At 61.5% G+C, this 27,318-nt stretch overlaps 1 protein-coding gene across 8 annotated transcripts in view; it reads left to right on the forward strand.

The window, feature by feature from the left end:
* The first annotated feature begins 7,717 nt into the window (after positions 1 to 7,717).
* KCNQ2 (potassium voltage-gated channel subfamily Q member 2) overlaps positions 7,718 to 27,318 on the forward strand; it is a 65,658-nt gene continuing 46,057 nt past the window's right edge. For 3 of the 8 annotated variants that reach the window (XM_087444975.1, XM_087444977.1, XM_087444978.1), the window contains exons 1-2: positions 7,720 to 8,130; positions 26,108 to 26,198. In XM_087444975.1, the coding sequence (XP_087301101.1) occupies positions 7,835 to 8,130; positions 26,108 to 26,198 (387 nt within the window). In that variant the 5' untranslated portion in view covers positions 7,720 to 7,834. Of the gene's footprint in view, positions 8,131 to 26,107; positions 26,199 to 27,318 lie in introns of all 8 variants that reach the window. The other 5 variants (XR_015555536.1, XM_004430197.3, XM_087444976.1 and 2 more) reach the window with 3 other exon arrangements.

Below are 27,318 nucleotides of genomic sequence, written 5' to 3' on the forward strand. Positions count from 1 at the left end.
TATGGAAATTCTCATCCGTGGCTTGGGTATTTTCAGGAGCTTTAGGGAGAAAATTTATTTGTTTTATTTCATGCTAAGGTGTGAATGGCTAACTTACCAAAATATTTGCATTTTAAGAGAAGATCTTGTTAACCTAAATCATGGTGTCTTAACCTCAGCACTGTTGACATCTGGGGATGGATAATTCTCGGTCGTGGGGGTGGGAGGGCTGTTCTGTGCACGGTAGGAGGCCTCCATCCACTAGATGCCAGTAGCATCGGCCCCCGGCCCCCGTGGTGACAACCAGAATCCTCCAGACATTCCAGATGTCCTCTGGGGTCAAACCCTCCCCCGCTGAGAGTGATTGGCCTAAATGGGTCTCATCTCTGTGGGCGGGACGCCAGGAAGGGATGGGGTCAGCGTGTCTGAGCTGGGGGGACAGACAGAACATTCTCTCTTCAACCACAACCCGTGGAGGGTCTGAAAGAAACCGAGGAAGAGGGTGTTTCTAAGCTGGGAGCCACTCACCTGGGCATCTCCCTGCTGTTTCCTGGACTTGGCCCCGTGCTGGACGCTGCTCAGGGCGTTTTGCTCCATGACAGGATCGTCTCAGTTCAGCATCCTGACAGCCCCATGGGGTGGGAGCCATTTCTCTCCACTTGACCAATGAGGAACTGGGGCTCTGCCAGGTTGCCTGACCTGCTCAAGGTCGTGCAGCTCAGAGGAGCCCCCAGGGGCCGCCTCAGGGCTGTGTCCTGCAGCCAGCAGCACCCTGCCCTCTGCAGTGCCACGGCGTGGAGCCTAGTGTTTGTGGCAGAGTGGTCCATCGGGGCCACCCCAGCAGAGCCCTTGGTGCTGGCTGGGGGCTCCAGCTCTGCCCAGGCGGATGTGTCCCTGGTTTGCTGGTCAGAGTCTAGCCTTTCTGTCCCATCTCCCTGGCTTAGCATGTGGTGACCTTGTGCTGGGTGAGGGGGTGGGTGGGGGCAGGGACTCTGACAGCCCACGGGCCCTGCCCCAGGCTGGGAAGCTCTGTCCCAAGCACACTGGACGTCTGCCCAAGCAAGCAAGGCACTGAAGCGAGCCTGGGCCGGCAGTGGGCGGGCAGCCAGGATCCAGCTGCCGACAGCCTGTGTGTGGGCAGGGCAGCTGACCGCTCTGCTGGCGGGGAGCTCATCTCCATGGCACTGAGCTCCAGCTGCCCACGTCCTCCCTGGGTCTACCCCGGCAGCCCCTAAACTACACAAGGCCCAGCCTGGTCATCAAGGGGACATCATGGCTGGAGGCTCCAAGCAACGCCAGCCCTTCAACAAAGTGACTGTCATTCACTCGAGGAACATCGATGAGACCTTCTGAGGGCTGGGCTGGGGCTGTGAGTGTGTGCATAGGATGTGAGTGTGTGTACGGGGCTGTGAGTGTGTGTACGAGCTGTGAGTGTGTGGATGGGGCAGTGAGTGCGTATATGGGTTGTGAACGTGTGTATGAGGTGCGAGTGTGTGCAGGACTGTGAGTGTGTGTAGGGGATGTGAGTGTATGTATGAGCTGTGAGTGTGTGGATGGGGCAGTGAGTGTGTGCAGGACTGTGAGTGTGTGTAGGGGATGTGAGTGTATGTATGAGCTGTGAGTGTGTGGATGGGGCAGTGAGTGTGTGTATGGGGTGTGAGTGTATGTATGAGGTGTGAGTGTGTGCACAGGACCACGAGGGAGTACATCAGGCTGTGAGTGTGTGCATGGGGCTGTGAGTGTGTGTACGGGGTGTGAGTGTGTGCACAGGGCTGTGTGTGCATGGGCTGTGAGTGTGTGCATGGGCTGTGTGTGCATGGGCTGTGTGTGTATGAGGTGTGAGTGTGTGCATGGGCTGTGAATGTGTGCATAGGGTGTGAGTGTGTGTGCGGGGCTGTGAGTGTGCGTACAGGCTGTGAGTGTGTGCACGGGCTGTGTGTGTATGGGGTGTGAGTGTGTGCAGGGCTGTGAGTGTGTGCACGGGGCTGTGAATGTGTGCACAGGGCTGTGAGTGTGTATGGGGTGTGAGTGTGTGCAGGGCCATGAGTGTGTGCACGGGGCCGTGAATGTGTGCACAGGGCTGTGAATGTGTGCACGGGGCTGTGAGTGTGTGTATGAGGTGTGAGTGTGTGCATGGGGCTGTGAGTGTGTGTATGGGGTGTGAGTGTGCGCACAGGACTGTGAGCGTGTACATGGGACCACGAGGGAGTACATCAGGCTGTGAGTGTTTGCACGGGGCTGTGAGTGTGTGTACGGGATGTGAATGTGTGCACAGGGCTGTGCATGTGTGCACGGGCTGTGTATGTATGAGGTGTGAGTGTGTGCATGGGCTGTGAGTGTGTGCATGGGATGTGAGTGTGTGTACAGGATGTGACTGTGTGCAGGGCCGTGAGTGTGTGCATGGGGCTGTGAGTGTGTGCATGGGGTGTGAATGTGTGCACAGGGCTGTGTGTGTGTGTATGGGATGTGAGTGTGTGCAGGTCCATGAGTGTGTGCATGGGGCTGTGAGTGTGTGTATGGGGTGTGAGTGTGCGCACAGGACTGTGAGCGTGTACATGGGACCACGAGGGAGTACATCAGGCTGTGAGTGTTTGCACGGGGCTGTGAGTGTGTGTATGGGATGTGAATGTGTGCACAGGGCTGTGCATGTGTGCACGGGCTGCGTATGTATGAGGTGTGAGTGTGTGCATGGGCTGTGAGTGTGTGCATGGGATGTGAGTGTGTGTACAGGATGTGACTGTGTGCAGGGCCGTGAGTGTGTGCATGGGGTGTGAATGTGTGCACAGGGCTGTGTGTGTGTGTATGGGATGTGAGTGTGTGCAGGTCCATGAGTGTGTGCATGGGGCTGTGAGTGTGTGTAGGGCCGTGAGTGTGTGCACGGGGTGTGAATGTGTGCACAGGGCTGTGAGTGTGTGTACGGGCTGTGAGTGTGTGCATGGGGTGTGAGTGTGTGTATGGGCTGTGAGTGTGTGCAGGGCTGTGTGTGCATGGCTCCTTGCTGAGCTCCCCGTCTAGTGGGAAGGTGAACAGCAGGCAAGTAAATACTGTAGTTTCAGACTGTGATGAGGAAGCAGAGCTGAGAGGGAGGTGGGGGTCCCACTTCAAGGCAAACCCACAAGCAGGGCCTCCCTGAGAAGGTGCACAGGGACCTCCTGGTGCTAGTGGAGGGAACAGCATTCCTGGCAGAGGGAAAAGGACATGTAAAAACTCCTTCACCTGCTTGAGGGTCACTGAGGCTGTTGTGTGCAGGACGGGGCGGTGGGGGGCGGGCAGGTGGGAGGTGGGGGAGGTGAGGGCGGGGTGGCGGAGGCGGGGGGCAGTGGGGTGGCCCGAGAGCTGCAGGGCCAGATCACATGGGCGACGAGACCTGGTGAGGAAAGCATTTGGATGTCGTCCAAGTGCCACGGCAGCCTTGCCATGTGGAGATGCTCGGTGGGGCCTGGATCACACCTCAGTATCCATGCATGAGCCGTGGGGCCTGGCTGTTCCTCACGTTTTATCTGCCTGGAATGGGGACGACTGTCACAGGTTCTTCATCTGCCCAGAAGCGTGGGAGGGGGAGTGAGGGATACCTCGTGTGGAAGCCTGTGGACCAGCAGCGACAAAATGCACAGCCTCCTGAGCCACCCCTCCTTGCTACCGTAAGTTGGCCAGAACATGCGAAGCAGGGGTTTCCCTCGAGGGCCCAGAATCTACAGATTGATTGCCACCCTCCAAGTGCGTCCAGGGCCACTTTCACTGCCCAGCCTGTCTCCGCCATCACGGGCGACCATGGACGCCTAGTGTCGAGGTGGTCTTGGTGGCTGAGAAATACATGTCAGCTCCCTCATCAATTATCTGGTTTGCCAGGGGCTGGGGAAGCTAGTTGAGAGCTCTGATCCTTAAACAAAAACCTATAAATTAAATTTTTATTGACTTTAGTGTAAGATGTTTTAAAAAAAATTAATGCTTTCACATCTTAAATCTTTTCCTCACTTCCCTGCTCCCCATGACCTGGATAAATACGGCCTTCCTCCTCCTCATGATGGAAAATTCCTTGTGGGGAGGGCTGGGACTTTCTGTCTGGGCAGGCACTTCCTGTTGTCCAAATTACAAGATTAAGTCGGCAACAGCCCTGACCCAGGTTAAGTGATTGAGAGCCTGTCTCGTCTCATTCCCCAAATGAAGTCTCATTTCTTGAGGCTGGGAGGAGCCTTCCCTCGGGCCTCTGCCAGGAGCATCTGTTTTTCAGCAGGCGTGACTGGGGGCTCACTCTTTCTCTCCTGGGAGGAGATAGGGTGGTGGTGAAACAGGAAACTCTGCTTTTCTGTGTCTGCCCCCAGTGTCCACATGGTCACTGGCCCACGGAAGTTGAATGTGGCTGAACACCTGGACATGAGCATCTTTGATGTGACCACGGGTATTAACAGAGCCTTAGACCGGGACTGTACGGAGAGGGCTCCCTCAGCCGCCAACACTTGTGCCACAGGGACAGCCTGTTGCTCTTGCCCCTTGGCCAGGATGGACAGCCAGTGGAAGCGTGTTTCTTCTGGACTCAGCTCCCTGTGCTCTGACGTCTTCTCCGGTCCCGCTGTCCGATGTGAAATCTGAGACTGGAGTCATGACCCACCAGGGTTCCGGAGAAGTGGGTTTTCAGGGGATGCTGAGCCCACTTCTGACCCGCACCACCATGGGAAGAGTCACCACGCAGGTCTCCCAGAAAGGGAAGGACCCAGATGTGCTTCGAGTCAGCCTCTGCCACCAGCAGCTGTGATGTCCACGGACCACATAACATGGGCCCCTCTCCATGCCGGGCCCCGGGGGGCACATGGCAGTGGGCAAGATGCACACAAAGGCAGGGGGGCCAGGCCGGCAAGCAGGCCACAGCCTGTGCGGTGAGCTCCTGGGTGCGGAGGGGACACGCAGGGGTCCTTTGGGGGGGATTTTTGAGAACTCTGGGCTTGCCTTTGAGACAGTGTGGCCAACTGCAGTTGTGTCAGCTCAGTAGTCCATTCTCAGCTGCTTAGTGTAGCCTGTGATGTGGGGGCGGGAGGAGGCGGCCGTGAGGAGAGGGCAGAAGTGTGCTGGGCTCCAAGGTTCCTGGGAGTGCGCAGTGCTGGGGGTGCTGAAAGAACAGCGCCGGCTCGGCTGCCCTCTGCACTGGCTGTGGGTCTCGCGGCCCTCAGTCCGGGTGAAAGTTGTCTCCCCAGGAAGGAGCTGGGTGTCATGTGCGTCTGAATTTTTCCACTCCTCTTCTCTGGATCCACCAGTGCAGTCTCGGCAAAGATGGCAAAGAGCCTGAAAGCTTTTCCCATCTATTTTTAAATAAATGGAATTCCTGTCGCTTGCATGAAATTCACCCCAACTGAACTTTTTCACCACCTGCTCCGTCTGGGTTGCGAGGGGTCGAGGGGGGGACTGGTGACCAGACTGCTGACAACGCAGAGTCCATGGTGTGCGTGACACAAAAGTGAAAACAAATGATCAATGAGCCAGCTCACCAAAAGGACATCCTGAACAAGGAAGCAAAGACTTTCAAACTTGACGCAGGATTTGCCTTCCAGAACCTCAGAGATGTGGCGAGGCTGCTGGTGCAAGCACCATTTGTAGACCACAGAACAGAGGGCTCCTGGACGCATAGGCCGCTGCATCCAGAGCAGGTCCCCCTTCCAGTCTGGCTGTCGGTGCCCCTGACGGAGAGGCCACTGGAGCACCACCACCTCCCCAGGAGACTATGAAGGCAGTCGTGGCTCCTAAGACCTCAGGGTGTGGCCTTCTCTTTTCTAAAAAAGACGAGCAGGTTTGTTTCTCCTCAGTGTCCTGGAATGCCAGAGAGCCCAAACCTTGCTCCATCTCAGTGCTCAAGCATCTGCAAAAATGACACCAGGGAATCACTTTTCCTTCATCCTCTGTGGACCAACCCTAACCATGGGCCCACTTGGCTCTCACATCACACCCTGAGAAGGGGCTCCTCCAGGAGCCAGCTCAGGTGTGCCCCGTAGTCTGGGGCTTCCCCTTAACGGGAGGAGGTGGCCTGGCCCTTCCAGAGTTTGTGTTTGAGTTGCAGTCCCTTTTTCCAGTCTTCTGAAGAGTGAGAATGGGGGCTACCCAGAGGCCAATGAGCAAAGCCAGCCAGATGCCACCACCTTGCCGAGCCAGCTCGTGAGGGGAGTGCAGGTCGTCCCTTCATTCCTTCTGCAGTCCAGGTCCCCCGGCTCCCCTTGAACTGACCAGGCTGGTACCTCCTTCCTCATCTGGGCTTGCAGGGGTGTGTGCGCTCAGAAAACCTGCAGCCACCCGATGCTGGTGAGCACAGCTGATGCCTGGGCATGGAGGCAGGGAGGTGGGCTCAGAAGTGCAGCCCTGGGACGTACCTGTGTGCACAGGTGTGTGTGTGGCATCAGCTGCAGTCCATCCCCAACATTCTAGATGACTCGCAAATCGGCACGGTGCCTGCGTCGACCATTATGTTTTCTGTCTAACTAAAATAAATAAACAAATAAATAAACAGGCCACATGGCCACAAGCTTTGGAAACCAAGGGTAGGGCAGCACAGCTGACCTGGCGCCGGAGGTCGTGCTGTGTTATGAGTTGAGTTACCAGGGAGGACAGTGCCAGCTACTGTACAGGGTGCTTCCCTTGGTGGACCCCACGGTGCCAGGCGACTGTGGGAAGAGCTGGACGTAGTCAGGAGAGGCACCTGCAGCCGGCACCATCCCTGCCGTGCAGAGGGAGGTTCCAGGGAGCCTGGGGAGGAGCTGAGAGTCCCGAGTGTGCAGGGGCCCCTTCGGCCTCCCAGCAGCAGGTTCCAGAGGGCTCCCCCCCAGGTCACCCATGACTCCCTGGCTAAGGGAGGCCACCTCTGCCCACTCCCTCCCAAGCGGACACCCTGCCCTCTGTGTCCAGAGGCTACCCTCCTTTGTCCTGAACTGTGGCACCAGCATTCCCATTGGCCTCGGGCCTCCGTCTTGCCCTAGGGCCCACCCAACAACCCCTGCCCTTGCCACAGGCCCCTTCTGGGCTCTGCAGAACAAAGTCCAGGCCCCTTGGGGGGGCTCCCAGGGGTGAGTCTCTCAGGCCTGGCCTCCCTGGCCATCCTTGCCCCTCTTTCTGCCTCTGCAACTCCCCCTTTCCCCTGTGGCCTCCCTTCCAGACTCCTTCTTCAACACCAGTGGGGGCTACGTCTTAGGAAGTCTCCCGGGATGCCTGCCTGCACAGCCAAGAAGCCCAGGTCTGGGGTCCTCACCCCTGGTCCACCTAGAGGCCAAGAGCATAAGGCCCCCGTGGGCTGCGCCACGTAATGGAGAGCCCCCAAGAGCTGTAACCTCTCCCCGCTTTGAGGTGTCCAGTCCCGGGGCCTAGCTGGTAAGAATCTAACCGGGGTCTGGCGCTGGCACCACTTTCGGTGCCCTGGGAGAGCTGGGGGCCGCTCAGGCGGTGCACTTGCTCGCTCCTGCCCACCTCAGAGGCGACCAGGAGACCAGGTGCCCTCGTCAGGGCATACGTGTCAGGCGGACCGGGAAGGGGTCTGCCTAGCCGAGCCAGGTCCTCGCCTCCTCTCGCTTCTTTCCCCTCCCCTCCCCTCCCCTCCTCCGCCGGCGCGGCGTCGCAGGAGTGAACGGGGGGCGGGGCGAGGCGGCGGGTGGAGCCGGCGCGGCCGCGGGCCAGGCGCCCAGGCGCGCGCGGAGCGAGGTGGCCGCAGCGTCCCCGCGCGCGGCCGGGGCCTGGCAGGAGCGCGGAGCCGCCGCCGCCGCCGCCGCCTCCGCCGCCTCCACGGCCATGCGGCTCCCGGGCTGGGGGCCTGGGCTCCGGCCCGCGCCGCCCCCCGCGCGCCGCCCCCGCTGAGCCCGCGCCCGCCGGGGCGCCGCCCGGCACCATGGTGCAAAAGTCGCGCAACGGCGGCGTGTACCCCGGCCCGAGCGGGGAGAAGAAGCTCAAGGTGGGCTTCGTGGGGCTGGACCCCGGCGCGCCCGACTCCACCCGGGACGGCGCGCTGCTCATCGCCGGCTCCGAGGCCCCCAAGCGCGGCAGCATCCTGAGCAAGCCGCGCGCGGGTGGCGCGGGTGCCGGGAAGCCCCCTAAGCGCAACGCCTTCTACCGCAAGCTGCAGAATTTCCTCTACAACGTGCTGGAGCGGCCGCGCGGCTGGGCGTTCATCTACCACGCCTACGTGTGAGTGCCCACCCGCGGGCGGCCGCTCGGGGGTCGCGGGGCACGGCCGGGGGACCGATCGGTCGCTGGAGGCCGCGGGCGCGCAGCTGCGCGCGATGGGGGAGGCTCTCTGTGCGCGTCCGAGCGCCGGCGTCGGTCACACCGCGTGCCTGGGTCCAAGTCAGAGGACTGTGTCCCCTGGTTAGAGCGAAGGGCGGAGACTGGAGAGCGAATTCAGAGAGATCAGGCAGGAAGGAGTTCTGGGGTCCGGGCATTCAGGTCGTGGTGGGGGCGTCCGTCCCCCTCCCCCGCCGGCGGCCTGGCTGGGTTGCATCAGCCCCTCCCCCGCAGGATGGGGAGATGTACGGGCGCCCCAGCCTCCCCTCCTCAGCCCGAGAGGCCCCTCCCCAAGGCCGCCGCATGGAACAAAGGGCCGGCCAGGGAAGGAGGGCGGCGCTGCCGGTCCTGCCACTGGATCTGGACTCCTGGGGGGCCCCCTCTGGGTTGGGATCCCCCAAGGAAGGGTAGATGGCCTACCCTCCCCCATTTCCCCGAAGCCGCTCACTCTCCATCTGGGGTGAGCTTCTGGGTTGCTGAAATGGGGGAGGGTCCTAACGTTTCTCCCCTCCCCCAGCCTCAGCTGAGGGCAGCGGCTGTCCTGCCTGTGGTGCCTGCACTCCTCCCTCCCCTCTGCCCAGCGCAGCCCTGACCTCTCTCTGCAGCTGCCGGCTGGAGGAGCAGGTGTATGCCTGGTGCCCCCTGTGCACATTCTGGGCTCTGGATCCCCTCCTTGGCAGAGTGGACACCAGGAGGAGGGTGCCGCTGTCCTGGGGCCGGCCAGCCCTGGCCCTAGAAGGGGCTGTCAGTCTCCCCAGGCCTGGTATTTGGAGAACTTCTGGCTCCTGGGGTAGGGCCGGCGGCCGTGAGCTCGCATTGTGTGCACATGGGTGTTCGTGTGTGCGGTATCTGTGCAGGAGTCGCTGCGTGTGCGTGCGCGGCCTCTGAGCATGTAGGCGCTCTCTCCCATCCCAGCTAGACCGGGGCTGGGACTCGGCCATTTTGTATGAAAGAGGCCTTTTGGGATGGGAGTGAGGGGCGGATTCTGGGTTACCGTCTCCAACCAAGTGCCTACCTGGATGAGAGGGGTGTGTGTGTATGAGTGTGCCCACGTGAGTGTGTGCTCTGGACAGACCCTCCATGGGGTGAGGGAGAAGACCCCGGGAGGGAAATGCCAGGCCGCTGGCGGGGAGGGTGTCTGGGGGAGACCACGGCCCTGGGGACCCCCTGGGCCCTGTCCCCAGCCTCAGTGCTGAGCCACTCTGGGAGTCCCGAGAGGTAGGGGCTTCCCCAGGACAGTGAGCGCCAGCCCCCGCCTACCCTGGAGAGATGGCTCCGGCTCTTCCTGGCAGGCATGCTCAGGTGAGCTCTTCACGCTGGGAAGAGCCCTGTGTCTCCTTGCCAGTGGCCCTTCCACCACCACCTCCTTCCCCCCTGGCTGGGGCTGAGGGGGCTGCTGGTGGGACTGGCTCTGGTCAGCCGGGTCCTGGCCTGAGGTGACCTCCAGTACGTAGATGGAGCCTGCCCCACGGTCCAGCGGCTGGGGCTGCCCAGTCTGACCCGTGGTGTGGCTGCCAGAGGGTTCTGTGCTTTGGAAACAAACGTCCCTGGCTGGCAGCATTTCCTGGGGGTCCTGTCTGTGTGGCCCCGTCCCCAGCCCTGAGTGGCCTTTCCCTGCCCGGGCCTGAAGTGGTCAGCCCCTCTGTGCCTCCTGCCTCCTGAGAGCTGCAGCGTCCAGCACCGGAAGCAGAGTGTATGGGGAGCCCGAGTCGGCTGCTGCTCTGGCGGGTGTGGGGTCTATGTCTCCACCTCGGGGATCCCTGAATCAGGACGGGTAGGCCCGAAGCGCGTGGGGGGTGTAGGGGCGTCGGTCCTCGCTGTCAAGGCAGCCCTGCCCTTCAGCCTGCTCAGGACCCTCCTCTGCCCCTCCACCGAGGGTACAGGGCTTCCATGAACTCCCTCCACCCCAGCTCACCGGCAGGGGGGCTCAAACTTGGGGAAGGCAGCCCACTAGCAGGGGGATTTCTTCTGGGGAGTGGGGTAGGCAGAGGGGACAGTGCTTAAGAGCAGTGGCCTCTGTTGGGTTAGGCACTTCAGTCTAGTCACAGAATCTCTGCAGGCCTGTTTTCCTGTCAGGAAAGTGGGCACAGCTGCTCCTTGGCCCCAGGGTGTTGTGGAGATGAACTACGTGGGCGTCTGCTCCCCCAAGGCTGGCCAGTGGGCTCTCTCTGAACGGTGACACTCTCCCTCCTGCTGTTCTTGCTCATCGCCCGGCCCCCAGGTCTCCAGAGGAATTCTCCAGCCCATCCTTGGGGCCCGGCCCCACCCAACCTCCTGCCCTAGGCCCGTGTTTCCCGAGGGCGTGGCCGCCCCTGTGCACCCCCTTGCCCAGCATGGACAGGCCTGTGTTTGTGCATCATTTAGTTTGTTGATTCATTAATTAAACGAAGTGCGAGCCCCCTCTTCCCACTGGGTGTTGAGTGGGGCCTGGAGAGGCTGGTGGGGATGGGGACAAGGCCTGAGGCCGGCAGGCCTGCTGCTGCAGCCTGTCCTGGCTGGAAGTGAGTCCTCGGGTCTGGGGCTGCCCTGAGCCCCCTGCGCCACCTTTCTTCTCCCTTTGCCACCAAAGCCTGGCTGCTGTAAGGTGGAGCTATGCCAGCCCCTTGGGGGTCCCAGTGGGTCCTGGGGGCAGCTGCTGTCAGAGGCGGGGAGGGAGGCGGTGTCTCTGTGGCCCCCAGGCTTGGTGGGTGTCAGGCCAGGTCTCCCCCTGCCCTCTGTGGAAGGCGCTTTCTCTGCAGATGTGCCTCTGGGTGTGGAGCCACGGCCGTCACCGCCTCCACTTGGGAGCTTCTCCAGGCTTCCCCGAGTCAGGAGGGATCAAGACTGGCCGAGGTGTGGGCCTGCCCAGGCAGCAACAGCTCAGACTCGCTGCTCCCAGCCCTGAGCACTGGAGGGTCCCTCCCTCTGCCTGGCTGGATGGAGTGTAGGCCCTGGGTAGGCAGAGCCCGCCCCGAATGACTGCTCACCCAGATTTGGGTGGGCAGCCCAGGCTACCTGTGGATCCTGGATGAAGCCACCGGGGCCGGGGTGGATTTCTGGGTGGGCTGGGTTTGGAGGGTCCCACTGTGTTGTCAGCAGTGGGCGAGGAGCTGGGCTGAGTGGGTGGGGAAGGGGTGCGCTGAGCAGCAGGCAGCTCTGTAGACCCTCTTCCCCACTGCCTGCCCTCACACCTGTGGGGCAGTTCTCAGGGCTCAGAAGGTCTGTGCCCCCCAGAACAGGGGCGTCTGTGCATAAGAGGATTTTCTAGGTGTGGGTCTGGAGTTTCCGTGAGTTTCTCAAAGCGAGTGTGAGCCACAGAAATGGCCCCAAACCACCAGTGCAGGGAGGTGCGTCTGGGCAAACGGGGCCTGTGGGGTTGCTCGTCTGCCCCAGGGAAGTCTGCGGAGGGGTCCTTTGACTGGCTGGGTCGGGCGTGCCAGCCGCCCTCTTGTACTCTATGGGAGCCGAGGTTACTCCATCACGGGGAATCTCCTCTGCCTGGTCTGTCTGTGGCTCAAGGGAGGAGTGGAAAGGGAACTGCACTCATTATGCGCCTGCTGTGTGCTGGTCTCAGGTATTTCTCACTGTGAGCCTGTGAGAGGCTCCTGTCGCCCCATTTTCACTGGTGGGGAAACTGAGGCCGAGAAAGGTTGAGTGAGTCCAGAGTTGTCCCACTCAAGCCGAAAGGGGGTCTCTGCCTTAGAGACGGAAGCTTGGGTGCAGATTGCTTGACCTTTCTGATGTCCGAAAGCCACTTTGAGTTGCCAGGATGAGACTGTGTTTAAAGCAGGGTGGATGGAAAATGCCGTGAGGGCAGCTGAGGGGCTGAGCCTTGGAGGCTGGGGCTCGCTCCACAGCCTCACTTTTGTGAGTTGTAGTCTCTCGGGGTGGGCCACCAAGCCCTCTCAGTCCTCAGACAGCGTCCAGTGTGCCTTTGGAGGCCTTGGCGGTTCAGGGGCCTGTGGCTGGGGCTGTGGCAGTATCTCTCGCTTCACAGCAGTGGGCTGGGGTCCAGGGCCTCAGGGCCCTGCTCCAGTCCCCTGCGTGGCCTTGGATGACCCAAGTGGGGTCACACTTTTGGTTGCCCACGGGCCACCCGCTGTCCCGTCTCTCCGCCTTGGTCTTTGAGGGGCGAGGCCTGGCCTTTGAGGGGCAAGTGAGGCAGGGGAAGTGGCCAGGGTCCCATCTCCGTAGGTTTCCAGGAGACTAGAGTCTGATGGCCGTATTCTCAACATCTTCCGAGTCCCAGACCTCCCTGCAGTCCTCCTGAAGAGGAAATGTCTCTGACGGTAGAGTTGGGGAATCTTATGGAAATTTCCCAAAAGGCGAAAATGCCTGGAGGGTGTGGTTTCCAGGGAGACGTGGGCTCACCAGACTTATCCTCGGGCCTCCCTGTGGGATTTCGCACCCTTGCCAAATAGTTTAAAGTGCAATTACTCCATGACAGTAAAATATTTTTTAGTCTCTGTGTCTAATTACACTGTGAATTAAATCTCCACAAACACTCTGTGTCTGCCAGGTGACAGGGGAGGATGCTCAGTTCTCAGGGGTTCACAGACTGCACCAGAGGCCGTCTTGGTTTTATTAGAAGTCAGGAAAAGTCAGATACTCAGACTGGTCTCTATGGAGCCTCAGGAAGACGCAGCTCGGCCAGCGGGCCTGTGGGGCCTTCAACGTGGGCACCGCTGTGCATGAGGGTCCTTCAGCCCCACTCCTGGTGGGAGGAGTTCAGAACGTGCTCAAACCCTGGGATCGTTTCCTGGGATGTTTCTGAAGAAACCAGACACTTCCTCGGGCTGAGTCCTGGGGTGGGTGGAGGTTAAGGGGGGTTCTCCCCAGTTTGTCTTAGTCAGTAAACGAACCCACAGGTTAATTTGTTAATCCCTGTGCTCCTGCCTGTCCGCAGTGCAGGCCCAGTGCATCTGTGCACCTCAGCACACGGTACGCTGAGTCCCTGCTCATGAGCCGAGGGACTGGCCTCCGCCCTCCAGGGCTTGGCATTCTGAACACCGCAGAAGGAATGGGGTCCAGAGGGCCGGGAGCACCTGGGGGCATTTCATGGAGGTGCCAACTACAGGGCCTTGAGTTTGGGGAGGGGAGACCACGCAGAGGGCTGAACCTCTGCACAGAAGGACCAGGGACGGACACGCAGCGCGTGTTCTGGGCCCTCTGAGCGTCCACTGGAGGTTGCACGGGAGGGCCCAGGCAGTGTCCTGTTAAAGGCTCAGGGTGGCGGTTGGGCCCTGGGCTGGAGGCTGTTGCCCCTTCAAGGTGCGAAGCTTGTGAGGGACACTGGCATGTGTCCCACGTCTTGTTGTCACCAACAGTGCTGTGTGGGTTACCTGGCAGGTGAGCTCACTCCTGGGTGGAGCGTTACTAGCAGGTGTCGCCTGACTGCCCCCACTGAGGTCCTCGGCTGTGTCCACCCCTCGTTTGGTGTGTTCCTTGGGTGGTCCACTACGTGTGGTGTGAATTTACAGCCGGTGAAGACAGTTCAGGGAGTGTGTTCGGGCGACAGATGGCGAGTGGTGGGCACTGTGGTCTCCCAGGCAGCCTGATGGTTGTCTCCTCATCTGTAACGTGGGGTGACAGTTCTGGGCTTACCTCCCATGAGTCACTCGACGCCATGCTTGGTGCACATGATGTTCAAGGAGCTCGTAGCCGTCGTCATCATTGTCACCGTGACTGTGGGTCAGTAGAAGGAACGACCTCATCCTGAATGGAGAGTGGAGGGCCAGGTGGATGAACGTGGGCGTGTCCTGGGCAGCATCCTCGGCCGTCTGCCCCTCAGCCCAGCCTTAGCAAGTTCTCCATCCCATCGGCCTGTGGCTGGGCCTGGATGAGGAGGTCTGGGGCTGCAGTTAATGAAGCCACACATTTCGACACGAGGCCCCAGTCTGACTTGAGACGCATGCTTGGTGTGTATCCAGGGGGTTGGACATTTTCCTAGAGGAGATTGCTTGCTCTGCAGTTGCCAGGTCCTGGGAGATGTCTTCCTGTTCACGGCTGAATGACAACCCGTTCCCAGCGTCCTGAGCCTCCGAGTGTGGAGACGGGACCAGTTTTGGCTTGAAAAGCACCATTGCAGGCAGATTGTACCCATGGACCCCTAACCCTAAAGAACCACGCCGGGGACACCAGGTTTCCATGTGGGCTGCATCCCGACGCGCCCCACTCTCTGGTCTAGGTCACGTGGTGACTCAGCTCCGCGGGGGCCTCAGGGCTGACCTTGCCTTCAGACGTGGGACCCCGGAGCGTGGGAGGCTCCTGCCCGCATGCTGCTCTCTCCTGCGAGGCGGAAGCTCGGCTGTGTTTCCTGATGGCAATTTGCTGACAGCTCCCGCAGCGTCTGCAAAGGGCGCCTTGTTTGTGGCGATGCCCCGGCCATCACTGGAGGAGGAAGTGCGCCTTCCTGTTATGGCTACGTGGCACCTGTCCAGGCCGCCCGACACAGCGGAAGCAGCTTAGTTGGATCTGAGGCAGGAAGAGAGGCGCAAGCAGACCCGGGATTGTCCCCAGAGGACGTTGTCTTCACGCTGGGGGAGGGTGTTGAGGACGTGCCTCGGGTCTGCCCTGCCCCCGGCCCCCTGCAGCACCAGCCTTCCCTCCCTTCTCTGCTGACCGCGGGGAGTCCTGCTCCCTGCAGAGGGTGCATCCCCTGGCCGTGCTCAGCGCGCTTCCCTGGCGGCTAGTGGCACAGCAGCGAACCCGTGCAACGAGTCTGTGGCCTTTAGCTCATTCTTGCTGAGGTGGGTGTGTGCAGGAGAGGGTCAGTGGCAGAAAGATGACTGTTTCTAGAGCCTTCTGTTCCTCATGTGAATTAAGAAAGCCATCGCCACAGGGTTGGAGGGGAGATCACCCCTGGCTATTTAGCAAGGGCTGGTCTGGACTTAGGGAGAGGGCTGGAGTTGTTGTTTGAAGCTGGGAGGGACCATACTTTTAATTCATCCAGAAGAAAATAGGACTGAAGACCTCGAGAGTCCTGGTGCCCCTGACGGGAGTGCTCTGGCCTTGCTGGGACCTGCATTCCGGACGCTCTGCTGGACCAAGACCTCCCAGTGGGAGCTGTAGGGTCAACACGTCCAGAAGAGTAAGGTGCTTCTAAAATTGATTTGCTGTCATTTGTGTGGCTTTCTCTGCACCCCATTCAAACAGCCTTCTTGCTGAGTGCCTGGCTTGGTCGGCGTCCGGAGCTGTGGAGAGGGGGCTGGGGGCTTGTTGTGGGGAAGGAGGGGCCCTTCCTGGTGGTCACATCGAGGAGAGGAGCACCGTCTGCTGGTCTGAGTGCTGATTGATTAAGGAACCACTTGTTTCTAAAGCAGCTGCCAGCCCTGCTGAGCACCTTTGCTGGCTGGGGTGACGCCTTTCCCAGTGGAGAGCGGAGGGAGTGACACTGAGGGCAGGGACGCAGGTCCTGGTGCAGGGTCGTAGGGTCGAAGCTAACGTTTCCTCCTGTGAAGTGGGCCTGGGCTCTGGTTGGGTGCGGGGTTTGGTCAGTGTGTAGGGTGCCTCGCAAAGGGGGTTTGCTAACCCTTGGACGCATGTTCCCCTGAGAGCAGGTGAGAGCGCCCCATCTCTGGGAGGAGGCGCATTGGAGTGAGAGCAGAGATGGTGACAAGGTTCCTCTCAGGGGCTTCACACCTGTTGTCATTCAGCCCAGATGCTGGGGTGCAGCCCCCGGTGAGGGGCTCAGTAATGGACCCAAGGCCACGTGGTGGGAAGGGGCAGCCAGGATTCAGGCCCGGCAGGCGCTGGGCTGCGGGGCCCAAGGCCTTCTCCACATGTACAGTGAGGAGACCCCACCCTGGGGGTGGTAACCTGCCCACCAGGCTCTGGCTTCTCCCCAGCCACCAGCTGCCCAGAGCCTTGGTTCCACTGCCCAGCAGCTGGGCTTGGCCAGCAGGGGGGTGGATGCCGGGCGAGCAGGGCCACGCCTTTCCCGGCAGCTCCTTGAAAGATGTGATGGTTGGGGCTGTGGCTGCTCCACTTGGGGAAACAGGAGGTGGGTGTGTTCAGGTGGCCAGCTCCGAGTCTGACCATCGTCTGCAGGATGTGCTCCAGAGCCGAGTGTCATTGGGCTCTACTGGTTACCCAGCTGGAGTAAAATTAGGTCTTGGATGTTTTTGGATTACTCCTACTAATTTTGTAAATGTACAGAACAGCATTTGTTCCCGAAAGTCCTAAAGGGAGTCAACACAGTATCTCCAGAGACCCCTCAATCGTCTGTGACGGCAGCAGGTGGCAGCTCCCGGTGGGCGTCCGGTGCCGAGTGAGCTGGCCGGCAGGGAGCGTCCTTCTAGATTCTTCCTGGCTGTCTGCAGAGTGTGGCTGTCCCCCGCCCAGGCCCGTCCCTCCTCCAGGTCCCGTCTGGTCTGCTTCTTCCCTCTGTGGAGGCTCAGTGTTGACCTAACTAGCGAGCTTAGAACTTTTGGGTTTGCTTTCCTATTTAGGCTTGGGAAAAATATTTGAAAGGTTCGTAGGAGGAAAAGGCCAATTTCTCCTGGGATCCCAGGTTTTAGAGGGAGGTGGTGAAAAGCTTCTGGAAGCACGGAAGCGGGTTCAGCAGGAGGGGGAGGTGGAAGTGGGAGGTGAGAGCTCAGCTGGTTTCTGCTTCCTGCATGCGGGGCGCTAAGCTGGGTGGCCAGTGCTACCTGGGCCTGTTGGTGGACAGGTCACCACGGGAACCCGCCGGACCCATGGGGGTTTGGAAGTTTGTTCACCCACAGATACTGAGCCTTGCTGAGGGTGTGCTGGCAGCACCGGGTCGGCCAGTCCAGCAGGAGGGCCCACTGGTTTCCACCCTGAGTGGGCAGAGCAGGGAGGGGAGTATTTTGGAACTTGGCCCCCTCCATGGAGGTGGGAGGCCGCCCGGGTTTCCCTTTGTAGATTGTGGCAGAGGCCCGTACAAGGGTGCTGGCCGTGGTCCTGACCACGATCCCACGCCTCTCTCCTCCTGGGCACCAGCCCTGGCCCTTGGAGAGTGGGGGGCTTGGCCCACCGCCGGCTGGCGCTGCGGAAGGGGCGGTGTGGCCAGGCCTTGTGGGGCAGAGACGCGTGAGCACCACCTCTCCTCGTCTGCCCACTTGCTTCCATCTCCAGGTTCAGCCGGCGTGCTCGCAGGTTCTTCTCTCCCCAGTTAACGTTCGGTTGTCTCCCACGTGTGCCATTTAATTAGCCGAGAGCTGAATTAATATCGTGTGGCTGCAAATCAAGTGTTTCGACCCAGGCAGTGGGCAGACAGCGCTGCACCCTCTGAGCGAGGGGGCGCCAGCAGCCTCTTAAAGAAACACTTGGTTATGGTTTATTATCTTTTCTGATTACAAAAATAATACACGTCTATTGTAGGAAATTGGGAAGATGCTGAAAAACACAAGGAAGCGCATTTGTCTTTCCTGATTTATTTTCAGGCCTCTGTGCCCATCTCTGCATTTCTTGGACAAGATGGGATTCAGACTCGACCACCCTTTTTGTGTTAACGGAATTGTGTTGTGGAATTTCCTCGTGGAATTAGATGTGCCTGCGTGTGGCAAACGCTGGGCCTTGGCTGTGTCATAAGGGCTCCTGGTGCCCCCTGGGGCAGGTGACAAGGAGCCCTGTCCCCAACTCCCCCTCACCCTGTGCCCTCAGGAGCTCAGTGGCTTGGGGAGGAGACAACGGCCATGCGTGCTGGCCTGGAGAATGGACCCTGAGCGAGCACACGGCTGGTGGCCGCCCCAGGGGTCAGGACCAGGGCTGGCCCAGGAGGGGGCATCTTAAATCCAGATCCTGCCTGTGGGTGAGCCCTCCATCACTGGAGGCTGAGAGAACACTCCCTAGGGACGTTTTTAGGGGACCAGTGTGCCAGAGCCAGGAGCCATGGGAGCAGGGGGGTGGGCCAGCCTGAGAGCCGATCGGAGGGTCTTCAGGAGGGGTCTGGGGGAGACTGGTGTTGCGAGCAGCAGGGTGGGGAGGCAGGTCTGCGAGGGGCCGCTGGTCAGAAGAGCCGTTGTTGGGGTGCTCCGCTTTCCTGTGAGTGGGCTCCTGTGCTCTCAGAAGGGAACGTGGGATGCCTTGGGGGGTGGGGAACCTGGTCCAAGCTGGCCCCCTTGTTGAGGGAGGAGCACCGTCCCCCCAAAGCTGACGTCTGCTCAGTGAGTTATAGCCCTGCTGCTGTGTCCTGATCCCAAAGCTTGTGCCCATGGCATGGCCGCCCCCTCCCCACTCCCCCTCCTGCACAGAGCTTCCAGGGGACGAGGCCGAGAACCCAGCAGGGTGGGGGATATGGGACCTGCAGGGGTAGGAGTCAGCTGTGGTGATCTGCGGCTCAGGCCAGCTCCCTGGACAGAGGGGCACTCAAGGGACCCCAAAGGTGCCGGCGTTGGGGGCACTTGTGGCTGGGGAGCTTGGGACGGGCAAGCCTGGGGGCACACTCCAGGTCTGGGGCCCCCAGAGTGAGCCAGGGCTGGGGGGAGACCGAGGCTCATAGGACGGGGCCCAGTGTCAACCGTGGAAGAAAGCACATTCCAGAAGAGGAGCCCCCCCAAATCCCGAAATCAGGAGTGAGTCGCCGCCCACTTCCTGTGGGTGGCAAACACGTGTGTCGACACTCAGACTTCAGAGGATGAGGGTGGGGCCCGTTCTGGCCCCCGACGGGCCTCGGAGCAGCTGTGCTTCGTCTAGTGACAGGGGTGGGTCTCCTGCCAGTGGAGGGGCGCCATGGGCTGGGGTGTCTGGAGGGAACGGCATGTGGGTGGGCGTTGGGCTCTCCCCCCGAGTCTGTCCTGCCACAGGGGGAAGCTGAGGCCCGTGCGGGAGGGCACTGGCCGGGCATGGAGACGGGCGGGTCAGGGGCTTAGCTGCCACTGCAGACCTTGATTGCTGGCCTTGTGTCTGCTCTGTTCTTTAACTGGGGTGAAATGCACAGAAGCGTAGTTAGTCGTTTCACAGTGAGCCACTCAGTGATGTGTGGTGTGTTCATCGCGAGGGGCGACCGCCGCTCTCTCTCCTTTCAGAGCTTTTCTGTCACCCGTAAACCCTGAGCCCTGTCAGCCCCCGTGTCCCCTCCGCCAGCGCCTGGGCCGGGATACCGGTTCTGGACGTCTCATGTAAGGGGAACCGCACAAATGTGGGCTTTCATGTCTGGGTTCTTTCACTGCGTGTCGTGTTCTTGATTCATCCAGGCTGTCGTGTGCCTCAGCGCTTCACTCCTCTTTAAGGTTGGACAACGTTCCTCCCTGTGGACGGCCCGGTTACCTGCCCGTCACCTGCCGACGACACTTGGGCTGTTCCCACCTTTGGGCTGCTGTGCTGGGGCCGCTGTGAACGTTCGTGTACGAGTTTCTGTGTGGGTGCACATTGCCATTTCTCGTGGAATGTGGCCTTGTTTTCAGTGAGCTGCGTTTGCCCCATCGTGGGCTCTCATGTGGCCAGGCTCCCCGGCATGGCCGTGCCCCTCCTGGTCTCAGGACCCCCACATTGTGCCTTCAGAAGCCCTCTGGGTCCCTCCAGGACATAGGTCTCCTGTGCCTGGGCCCCTTCTCGACCCCTCACTCCTGGCCCGTCTGGTGGTGTTTGGAGGCAGTGCGGTGTGTGCCATCGAGCCTTGTCAGAGTGGGGCTGTGGGCCTTTGCTCTCCGGCTGGATCTGACCTCGGTGAGGGCAGTCTTGACTGTCGCTTGTCAGGACACGTGGGCCACCCCTGTGTAGGGGTTCTGGCTGTGCACTTGGGGGGCCAGGTGAGCAGAGCAGGCAAGGAGAGGGAGTGGACCCCTGCTCAGAGGGTACCAAGACTAGGAGGGGCCAGGGCTCCCTGCAGAGTAAACTGGAGGGAATTGGGGGCCAGGCAGCCTCTCGGAGAGAATGATGTTGAAAATGAAACCTGGAGAACAAGGAGGCGGTGGCCCTGAGATGGACGTGTGGGACAAGAGAATTCCAGGCAGTAAGAGGAGCCTGTGCAAAGGCCCTGGGGCAGGGAACTGGCTGGGGGAGGCTGAGAACAGGCAGGAGGGGAGTGGGTGCTCTTCCTGTGGTCTTAGTGATAAGGGGGTCAGAGGTGGCTGGAGTGGGGCACACATGGGATGGAAGAGCTGAGATGAGGTCTCGAGAGGGAGAGGGACATCCAGGAGGATCGCCTGGTTGGGGGCTGTGAGCCTGGAGGGGCTGCTGTCATCTATGAGAAGGGTGGAGGCGGGGAGGCGGAGGAGACCCAGGAGAGCCCCAGGTGTGGGCATGGTTACAGGGACAGGGGTTACAGATGCTGCCCAGGGACGTGGGTGGACTCTGATGCGGATGGGGGGGCGGCACTCAGGTCCAGCCCCTGTGGTCTGTGTGGGGACAGGTGACTAATGGAGAGCAAATGACTCCGTGTGGAGCTGCGTCTCCCGGAATTGAGTGGGCGGCGTCTGGGGAAATGGCCCTTCTGATGTGCTGAGCCAGCGAGTTTCCTGCCAAAGCCCTGTGGGGACAGCTCCTCCCACAGCCCAGAGCTCCTGAGCATCTGGGGATTCACCTCTGGTGACCTCTCTTTCTGGGGGGGGTTGAGGTCTGCAGGAGGTGAAGAGGGGCTGGGGGTCCCTGTGACCTTGGGCCTTCTGAGGGGTGAGTTGTTAGGGAGCGATACCCAGGGAGGGTAGGACCCCTGATATCCACAGCCCCCCATCCTGAAGAGAACCCATGCCGAGGCTTCAGAGGGACACTGGCTGTCCCAGGAACACGGCCAGTGGGGTGCATTGAGGGGTCCCCTGAGAGCACCGTCTTGCCCTGGGCGTTGGGAGAGGGAGGGCTGGATGGCGGGCGGGGTTGGTGCAAAAAGGTTGTGGATGTGGAGTGGCCATCGTGTCCGGCTGGGGGAGGGGACCAGAGTGGGGCCCAGGCCACGGCTGTTTGTGGAGGCCTCGAGTGCCAAGCCAGGAGCGTGTCCCTCTGAGGGTCTGGGGCTCCCTGAGCTGGCCTGTCGGGTCCAAGGCACTCATTGAGCGCTTGCTGTGTGTGGCACGTCCCGAGTGCTCCCATCCCACAGCCTTGGGCTCAGATGGGTGCTGCCGAGAACCTGTCATTCTCTGACGAGCAGGCCCAGATGGGGCGCCGGCTGATGAGGGGGGCGGGGGGTGGCCACACTGAGAGTGAAGCCCGGCTTCCGAGGGGGATCTCTGTGTGCAGCCGTCTTGGGAGGGCAGCCTCCTCCTGCTCCCTCCACCCCGGCGGGACCTCGCAGTGACTTCTCACGTCTGGTTTGCGCCTGGAGCAGCCTTCAGCTGCCTGGCCTCTCTGTCACACCAGGAGACTGGAAGTGGCAGTGGGTCCTGGAGGCTGGGCAGTTCATTAGCGGAGAAATTAGATTCCAAGCTGCAGCGCCAGCCACAGTCCTGATGGACGAGGCGGGTGGCAGGTTCCCCGGGGAGCCTGGCCGCAGGTCTGGGCCAGAGGGGACCTGCTTTGGCCTCACGCTGGCCGCTCGCTCACCGCTGGGCCCTGCTGGGCTCCCCTGCTCCCCCGGCCCCCAGGGAGACCCAGCCTGATTGGAGTGGCTGTTCCTCTGGGGAGAGGAGGTTTCTGCAGGGGGCACCCAGGGCCCCTCCCGTGGAAGGGGTGCTCAGGCTGCACCCACATGGCCAGGGTGAGCTGCTTCAGAGCCTTCGTCTTCTCATCTGTAAAGTGGGCGAGAGCATCTTCCTGCCTTGAGCTTCGTCCTGTGCCTGGCCGTGGAGACTGTGAATTCTAGCCCCTGGGGCCATGGAGGGGAGAGGCTCGGTGTGGGGGACCCCTCCGCACCCGGGGGACCCCTCCCCACCCGCCTCTCCCCCGCTGCCTGAGAGCAGCCACAGGCGCTGGGGCTGAGCGCGTGGGGTGCTGAAGACACGACTTCCCTTCCCCCAACTGCTGCCATTTGCTTGTTAAATGTTTATTTCATTAAATATGTAAGAGAGATTAATAACCCCAGGCATCTCCTGAGTCAGGCTTTGGAGGGAGTGAGGGAGTCTGGGCTGCGGGATCGACTGTGGGGGCTCTGCCCCCGCGTGCGCCACGGAACCCTCCTGTGGACCCCCATCAGCCAAGGGGAATTAGGAACCAGGTGGCAGCGTCTTTGTAATGTTTTTCCGGAAAAGAAATATTTCCTGCACTCAGATGGGGGGAGGGAGTGGGAGGGGAGAGACGGAAGCAGAGGGGTCTCTCCTTGGAGGCAGGGGACCCCCCTCCCGAGAGTGCAGGAGCAGGCAGATGCACACCCCCATGCACACACGTGCACCCCAGGACCTGCGGGCCTGGCTGCGGGGTGACCACCACGAAGCGTGTCGTCAGGCCTCGACTGGGGGCTCCTCTAGCTAATGCCCATGCCTCTACCACTCTCGGTCCCTCCCGTCACTTCCCACCTGTCCTCTGTCCCCTCCCTGCCCTGCCTCTCTGTACATCAGAATCCCAGCACTCAGGACTCTCCTGTGCCGCTGCCTGTTTCAAAAGAGGGGTCCCGCCTCTGCTCTGAGCTCAGGCTGCGGCTCAGAGGTCCCTCCTGACTTCTGGCTGAGGTCTCTCGTGCTGCTGGCTGAAGACAGTCCATTTGTTCTGGGTCCCGGAGTGCAGGAGTCAACCCCCCTCGAGGCCACCTGTGAGTTGGGGTGCTCCGGCAGGCTCAGGGCCTGGGTGCGTACTGGGGACGTGGGTTGTTCCGCCGATGCTTGCTCTCCAGGTGGCCTGTCTGCCCTCGCTCAGGTGAGCGCTGGCTGAGGTCCCTCGCCCCCAACCCCAGCCCATCCTGGCCCTGGAATCTGGGGCTGGGGACCAGCTGCTGGAGGTACTTCTTATCTCCTTGGCAACCGCAGCCAGGGAAGCTTGCGACACTGAATTCATTGTCATAATTAGCCCCAGGCTGCAGGAAAACCACCCCGTCCTGCCATCGGAGGTGCCTTCCGCCTCCCTTCTTTCTTTCCTTGCAGCCTGGATGGTTCCCAGGCTGGAGGGTGTGAGAATGGCTCCCCAGGGTCCCGGGGCCTTGGCCCTGGTGTTGGAGATATGTGGCTGTGGCCCGGGTGGTGCTGGGAGTTTAACTGAGCCTTGCAGCTAAGGGATGGGGTTCCCAGCCTGTGGGGCCGGTGGAGCTGCTCACATGTCCCCTCTTGGGAGGAAGCAGACCCAGCCCGTGTTCCCCACGCGCATCTCCCCAGCACCTCTCCCAAGGGGGAGGAGAGGAGAAGAGAGGGTCCTTCTGATTCACAGCTGCCAGCACCCGAGAGTCTGTCAGGAGCCGGAACCCAGGATGCCGGGGCTCGCCAGGGCAGGAGGGCCTGCAAGAGAGAAGGCAGGGGTACCTGCCACACTCAACATCCCCGCACGTCTGAAGGAAGCTCCGGGTCTGCCCAGGGCCTGGCGTGACTGCAGCCGGTGACCCTGCGATGGGATGCAGGGCTGCTGGTCATTGTCCCCCCCATCGTCCTGCGGGAGGGTGGCGCCTCGAGTCTGAGCAAGCCCCCTCCCCCGGCTCCCTGGGGCTGGACCCCAGTGAAGTGTCCCCCGTCCCCGAGGATGCTGTGCTCGGGGACCGTGAGGCCAGGAGCAGAGCCCCCTACCAGCCTCGCGGAGCCTCAGTTTCCCCGTCTCCGAGATGGGCATGCGTGTCGGATGTCTTGGGGGCTGGGATGCTGCTGTGTGCCGGGCAGGGCTAGTCTCTGGTCACGGAGGCACCTGCAGACAGGAGGCCTGGAAATAAATGTATTTTCTCCGTTGTTCAGGGGCTGGGAGAGCGGCTGAGGCGTGGAGGGAATAACTAGTGTGGCGGTGTTTCTCTCTTGCTCCGTCGGGTCCCCTCTCTGGGCCTGGCGGCGTGGCTGACGTGTGGGTGCCCTCTCTCCTTGGGGGTCCGTCTGTCTTTGCTCTGCATGAGGCTGCCCCGTCTCTCCTTCCTCCTCCTCACCCGCATGGGCATGCCGCACCTCTTTCCCGAGTGTCCGGCCTGCTGCCTTCCCTGCGCCCCCCACCCCCTGGTGCTGTCTGTGGTTGTCTGTTGCCAAAACTTCAAAAACTAAGCTTGGAGTGGCCCCAGGGAGGGTGGGCTTCTCTGAGGAGTCTGCTCCCCTGTGCCCACTGGGCATGTTCCCAGGGCGGGCCGCGGATTTGTCTGCTTCTGAGCTGCAGGCGTGGATGGACGTCGGGTCACTGCCTGCTAGGAATGGCTGCACATCCGTACAGCATGGCCGGGCCGTTCCGGAAGGTTCCGAGATGCCGAGTTAGAGCTGCCCTAGGGAAGCAGGGCTAGAAGTGGTCACCTTGGGACCTGGGCCTTCTCTTCTTTACTTTGGAAGAGTGTCTTTATACAGCGTGAGGAGCTGAGCTCCGTGGGTGCAGCCTCAGACTCAGAGTCTCCCCCACACGGGGATGACCCATTCTCCGCCCTCTGCTGGTCCCAGGACGTGTCGTCCTTTCCCCCTCTGGACCGCCCCCTTGCGCTGCCTGTTCCCGTCTTGTCCCTGCCAACTACTCTTCACCCTGCAGGACCCGTCCTCATGGACACCTCCTCAGGGAAACCCACTGGATTTCGTGTCTCCTCTGGGAGCTGAGCCGGGTCTGGGTGCCGCTTCTGTGATGGGCAATGGTTCCAGTCTCTCCCACCGCCCAAGCCTCCGGGGTTCTGCCCCGCAACCCTAGATTCTCCCCGAACTCCGTCCTGGCAGACCCACTCTGTGCACGGGCGCTCCTTCCCCACTGAGTCGGGAGCAATACTACCAGACGGACAGAGGACGAATATAAGGCACACGCGATATCTGGGCATCTTTTCCCAGGGCTCAGTTAATTGAATAAATTGCCTAATGAGCAAAGGAAATTAATTGTGGTTTTGAAATGTGACCGTTTCTCCGCGGGCGTTTGTCTGTGCCAGCGGGCACTGCCGCGCCTTCGTGTCCGCTGTCGGTGCCTCTGCCTGGGGCTGGGAGCGCCCTGGGGACGTCTTCACGGGCCACGCTCCTGGGGGGCTCTGGGGGTCTCTGGGTGCCTTTGCCAGGCCTCTTGGGGTGCACGGGGCAGGGCCGTTGGCGGTGCCTGGGATCTGGCTGAGGCTCGGAGTTCTTGGTGCTGAGCGACCTCGGTGCAGCCTGGGCTTGTGTGCTGGCAGGACAGGTGGCCCGGGCACAGGGCGGACCACGCAGCATTGGCCCCGACATGTCTCAGCGCCCCCCTGGGAGGCCGGTGGAGCTGGAGTGACGCGGTGTCCAGGGTGCTGATGACACGGGAGGGGCGTGGTGTCCAGGGTGCTGATGACACACGGGAGGGGCGTGGTGTGGGCCCCGTCCAGCTTCCTCACACCATGTGCTTTCTGCTTCTCAGGAGCCCTGGACCCCATCTTCAGCCACCAGGGGCTCTATTCCCGGATACCCCACACCCACAGACACTCTGGCCAGAGGGTCGGATGGGGCCTTGGCCTCCACGCTGGCTGCACGGCTGGCCTCCACGCTGGCTGCACGGCGGCTCCCGGTTACCGCTGGTTGGGCACTGACAGGGCCCTTGGGGCCGCACAGCACAGCCAACAGACGCAGGGCCAGTGGGCGAGGGCGCTGGGGCGGGTGTTTGTGAAGGCTGGTGTTGATCGGGAGACGGGAAGGCTTCCTGCCTCTGAGCCTAGAAGGAGAGAATGTTCCTCGGACGCCCTCCGTGGGGTGGGCGCCTGGAGTCTGCTCCTTTCTTGTTCTCGAAGCGTCCAAGAGGCAGGCTCCCTTCCCTCTTTACTCTCAGAGTCCTGGGTACTTCCCCAAAGCACGAGCCTGTCTAGTGGGCGTCCTGGAGAGCATCGGGCGGCCCCAGGCATCACGTGGAGCCCTGGGGGGTGGCTGCTGTTGTGTCCCTTCTCCTCTGCCCTGGTGGAGGCCGTGGGGCTCTGCTCTGCAGACGCAGCCCTGGGCCCTGGCTTTGGTCCCCCTCCATCCTCTCCCTCGTCCTCCAGGTTCCTGCTGGTCTTCTCCTGCCTTGTGCTGTCAGTGTTCTCCACCATCAAAGAGTACGAGAAGAGCTCGGAGGGCGCTCTATACATCCTGGTGAGCCCTGCACACAGGCGGGCTGGGGAGGAGGTGGAGGTGGTGGATGGCCGTCTGTCCCCCGTCCCAGACCCTGCCCACTGCGAGCCTGGCAACCCCCCACGGGGACCCCCGTCTGCCTCGCACCCACTGGCCCTGCTCGTCTTTCTAGCCTCCCCTCCCGGCATTGGTGACGTTGCAGTGTCCTCAGCCCCCACCTGCCCCTCCCACTAACACCTCGCCCGGACCGGCCCCTTCCTGTGTCGTCTCAGTGCCTGGCGGCCCCACCCCATACCACACGCCCGTTCCCACCGCCCATTCTCTCCAGAGCCGAGAGGAGGTGTGGGGTGTCCCTGGCAGACGTGGGCGCCAAGCGAGGGTTGTGAAGTTCAGCAACCCTGTGATGACAGAGGCGGGCGCCATGGCAACCACAGTGTAATTTCTGTGTTGCTATTGGTGACGGAGGGGCGGCCCCTCCAGGAGGCTGATGCTGAATCCAGAATGCCCCTCGGGGAGCCCCTGCCCTCTGTACTGGGACAGAGTACAGAGTACACCAGGCCGGGGGTGCCACACCTCCTTTACAGTCACCTGGGACCCTCCCTCAGCTCTGCCTTCCATGTTCCCCACACCAAAACCAGCTCACACAGGACAGGACGCCTCACACCACCTCCAGCTCTCACAGGACAGGACAGGACCCCCCGCACCAGCTCACACAGGACAGGACAGGACGCCCCGCACCAGCTCACACAGGACAGGACAGGACCCCCCGCACCAGCTCACACAGGACAGGAGAGGACCCCCCACACCAGCTCACACAGGACAAGACAGGATCCCCCACACCAGCTCACACAGGACAGGAGAGGACCCCCCACACCAGCTCACACAGGACAGGACCCCCCACACCAGCTCACACAGGACAAGACAGGACCCCCCACACCACCTCCAGCTCATGCAGGACTGGACAGGACCCCCCGCACCAGCTCACACAGGACAGGACAGGACCCCCGACACCAACACCAGCTCACGCAGGACTGGACAGGATCCCCTGCACCAGCTCACACAGGACAGGACAGGGTCCCCCACACCAGCTCACACAGGACAGGACCCCCCACACCAGCTCACACAGGACAGGACAGGACAC

This window comes from Ceratotherium simum, chromosome 21, assembly GCF_057802395.1.
Source record: "Ceratotherium simum simum isolate JZ-2026a chromosome 21, ASM5780239v1, whole genome shotgun sequence".
In the NCBI taxonomy this organism is placed as follows: domain Eukaryota; kingdom Metazoa; phylum Chordata; class Mammalia; order Perissodactyla; family Rhinocerotidae; genus Ceratotherium; species Ceratotherium simum.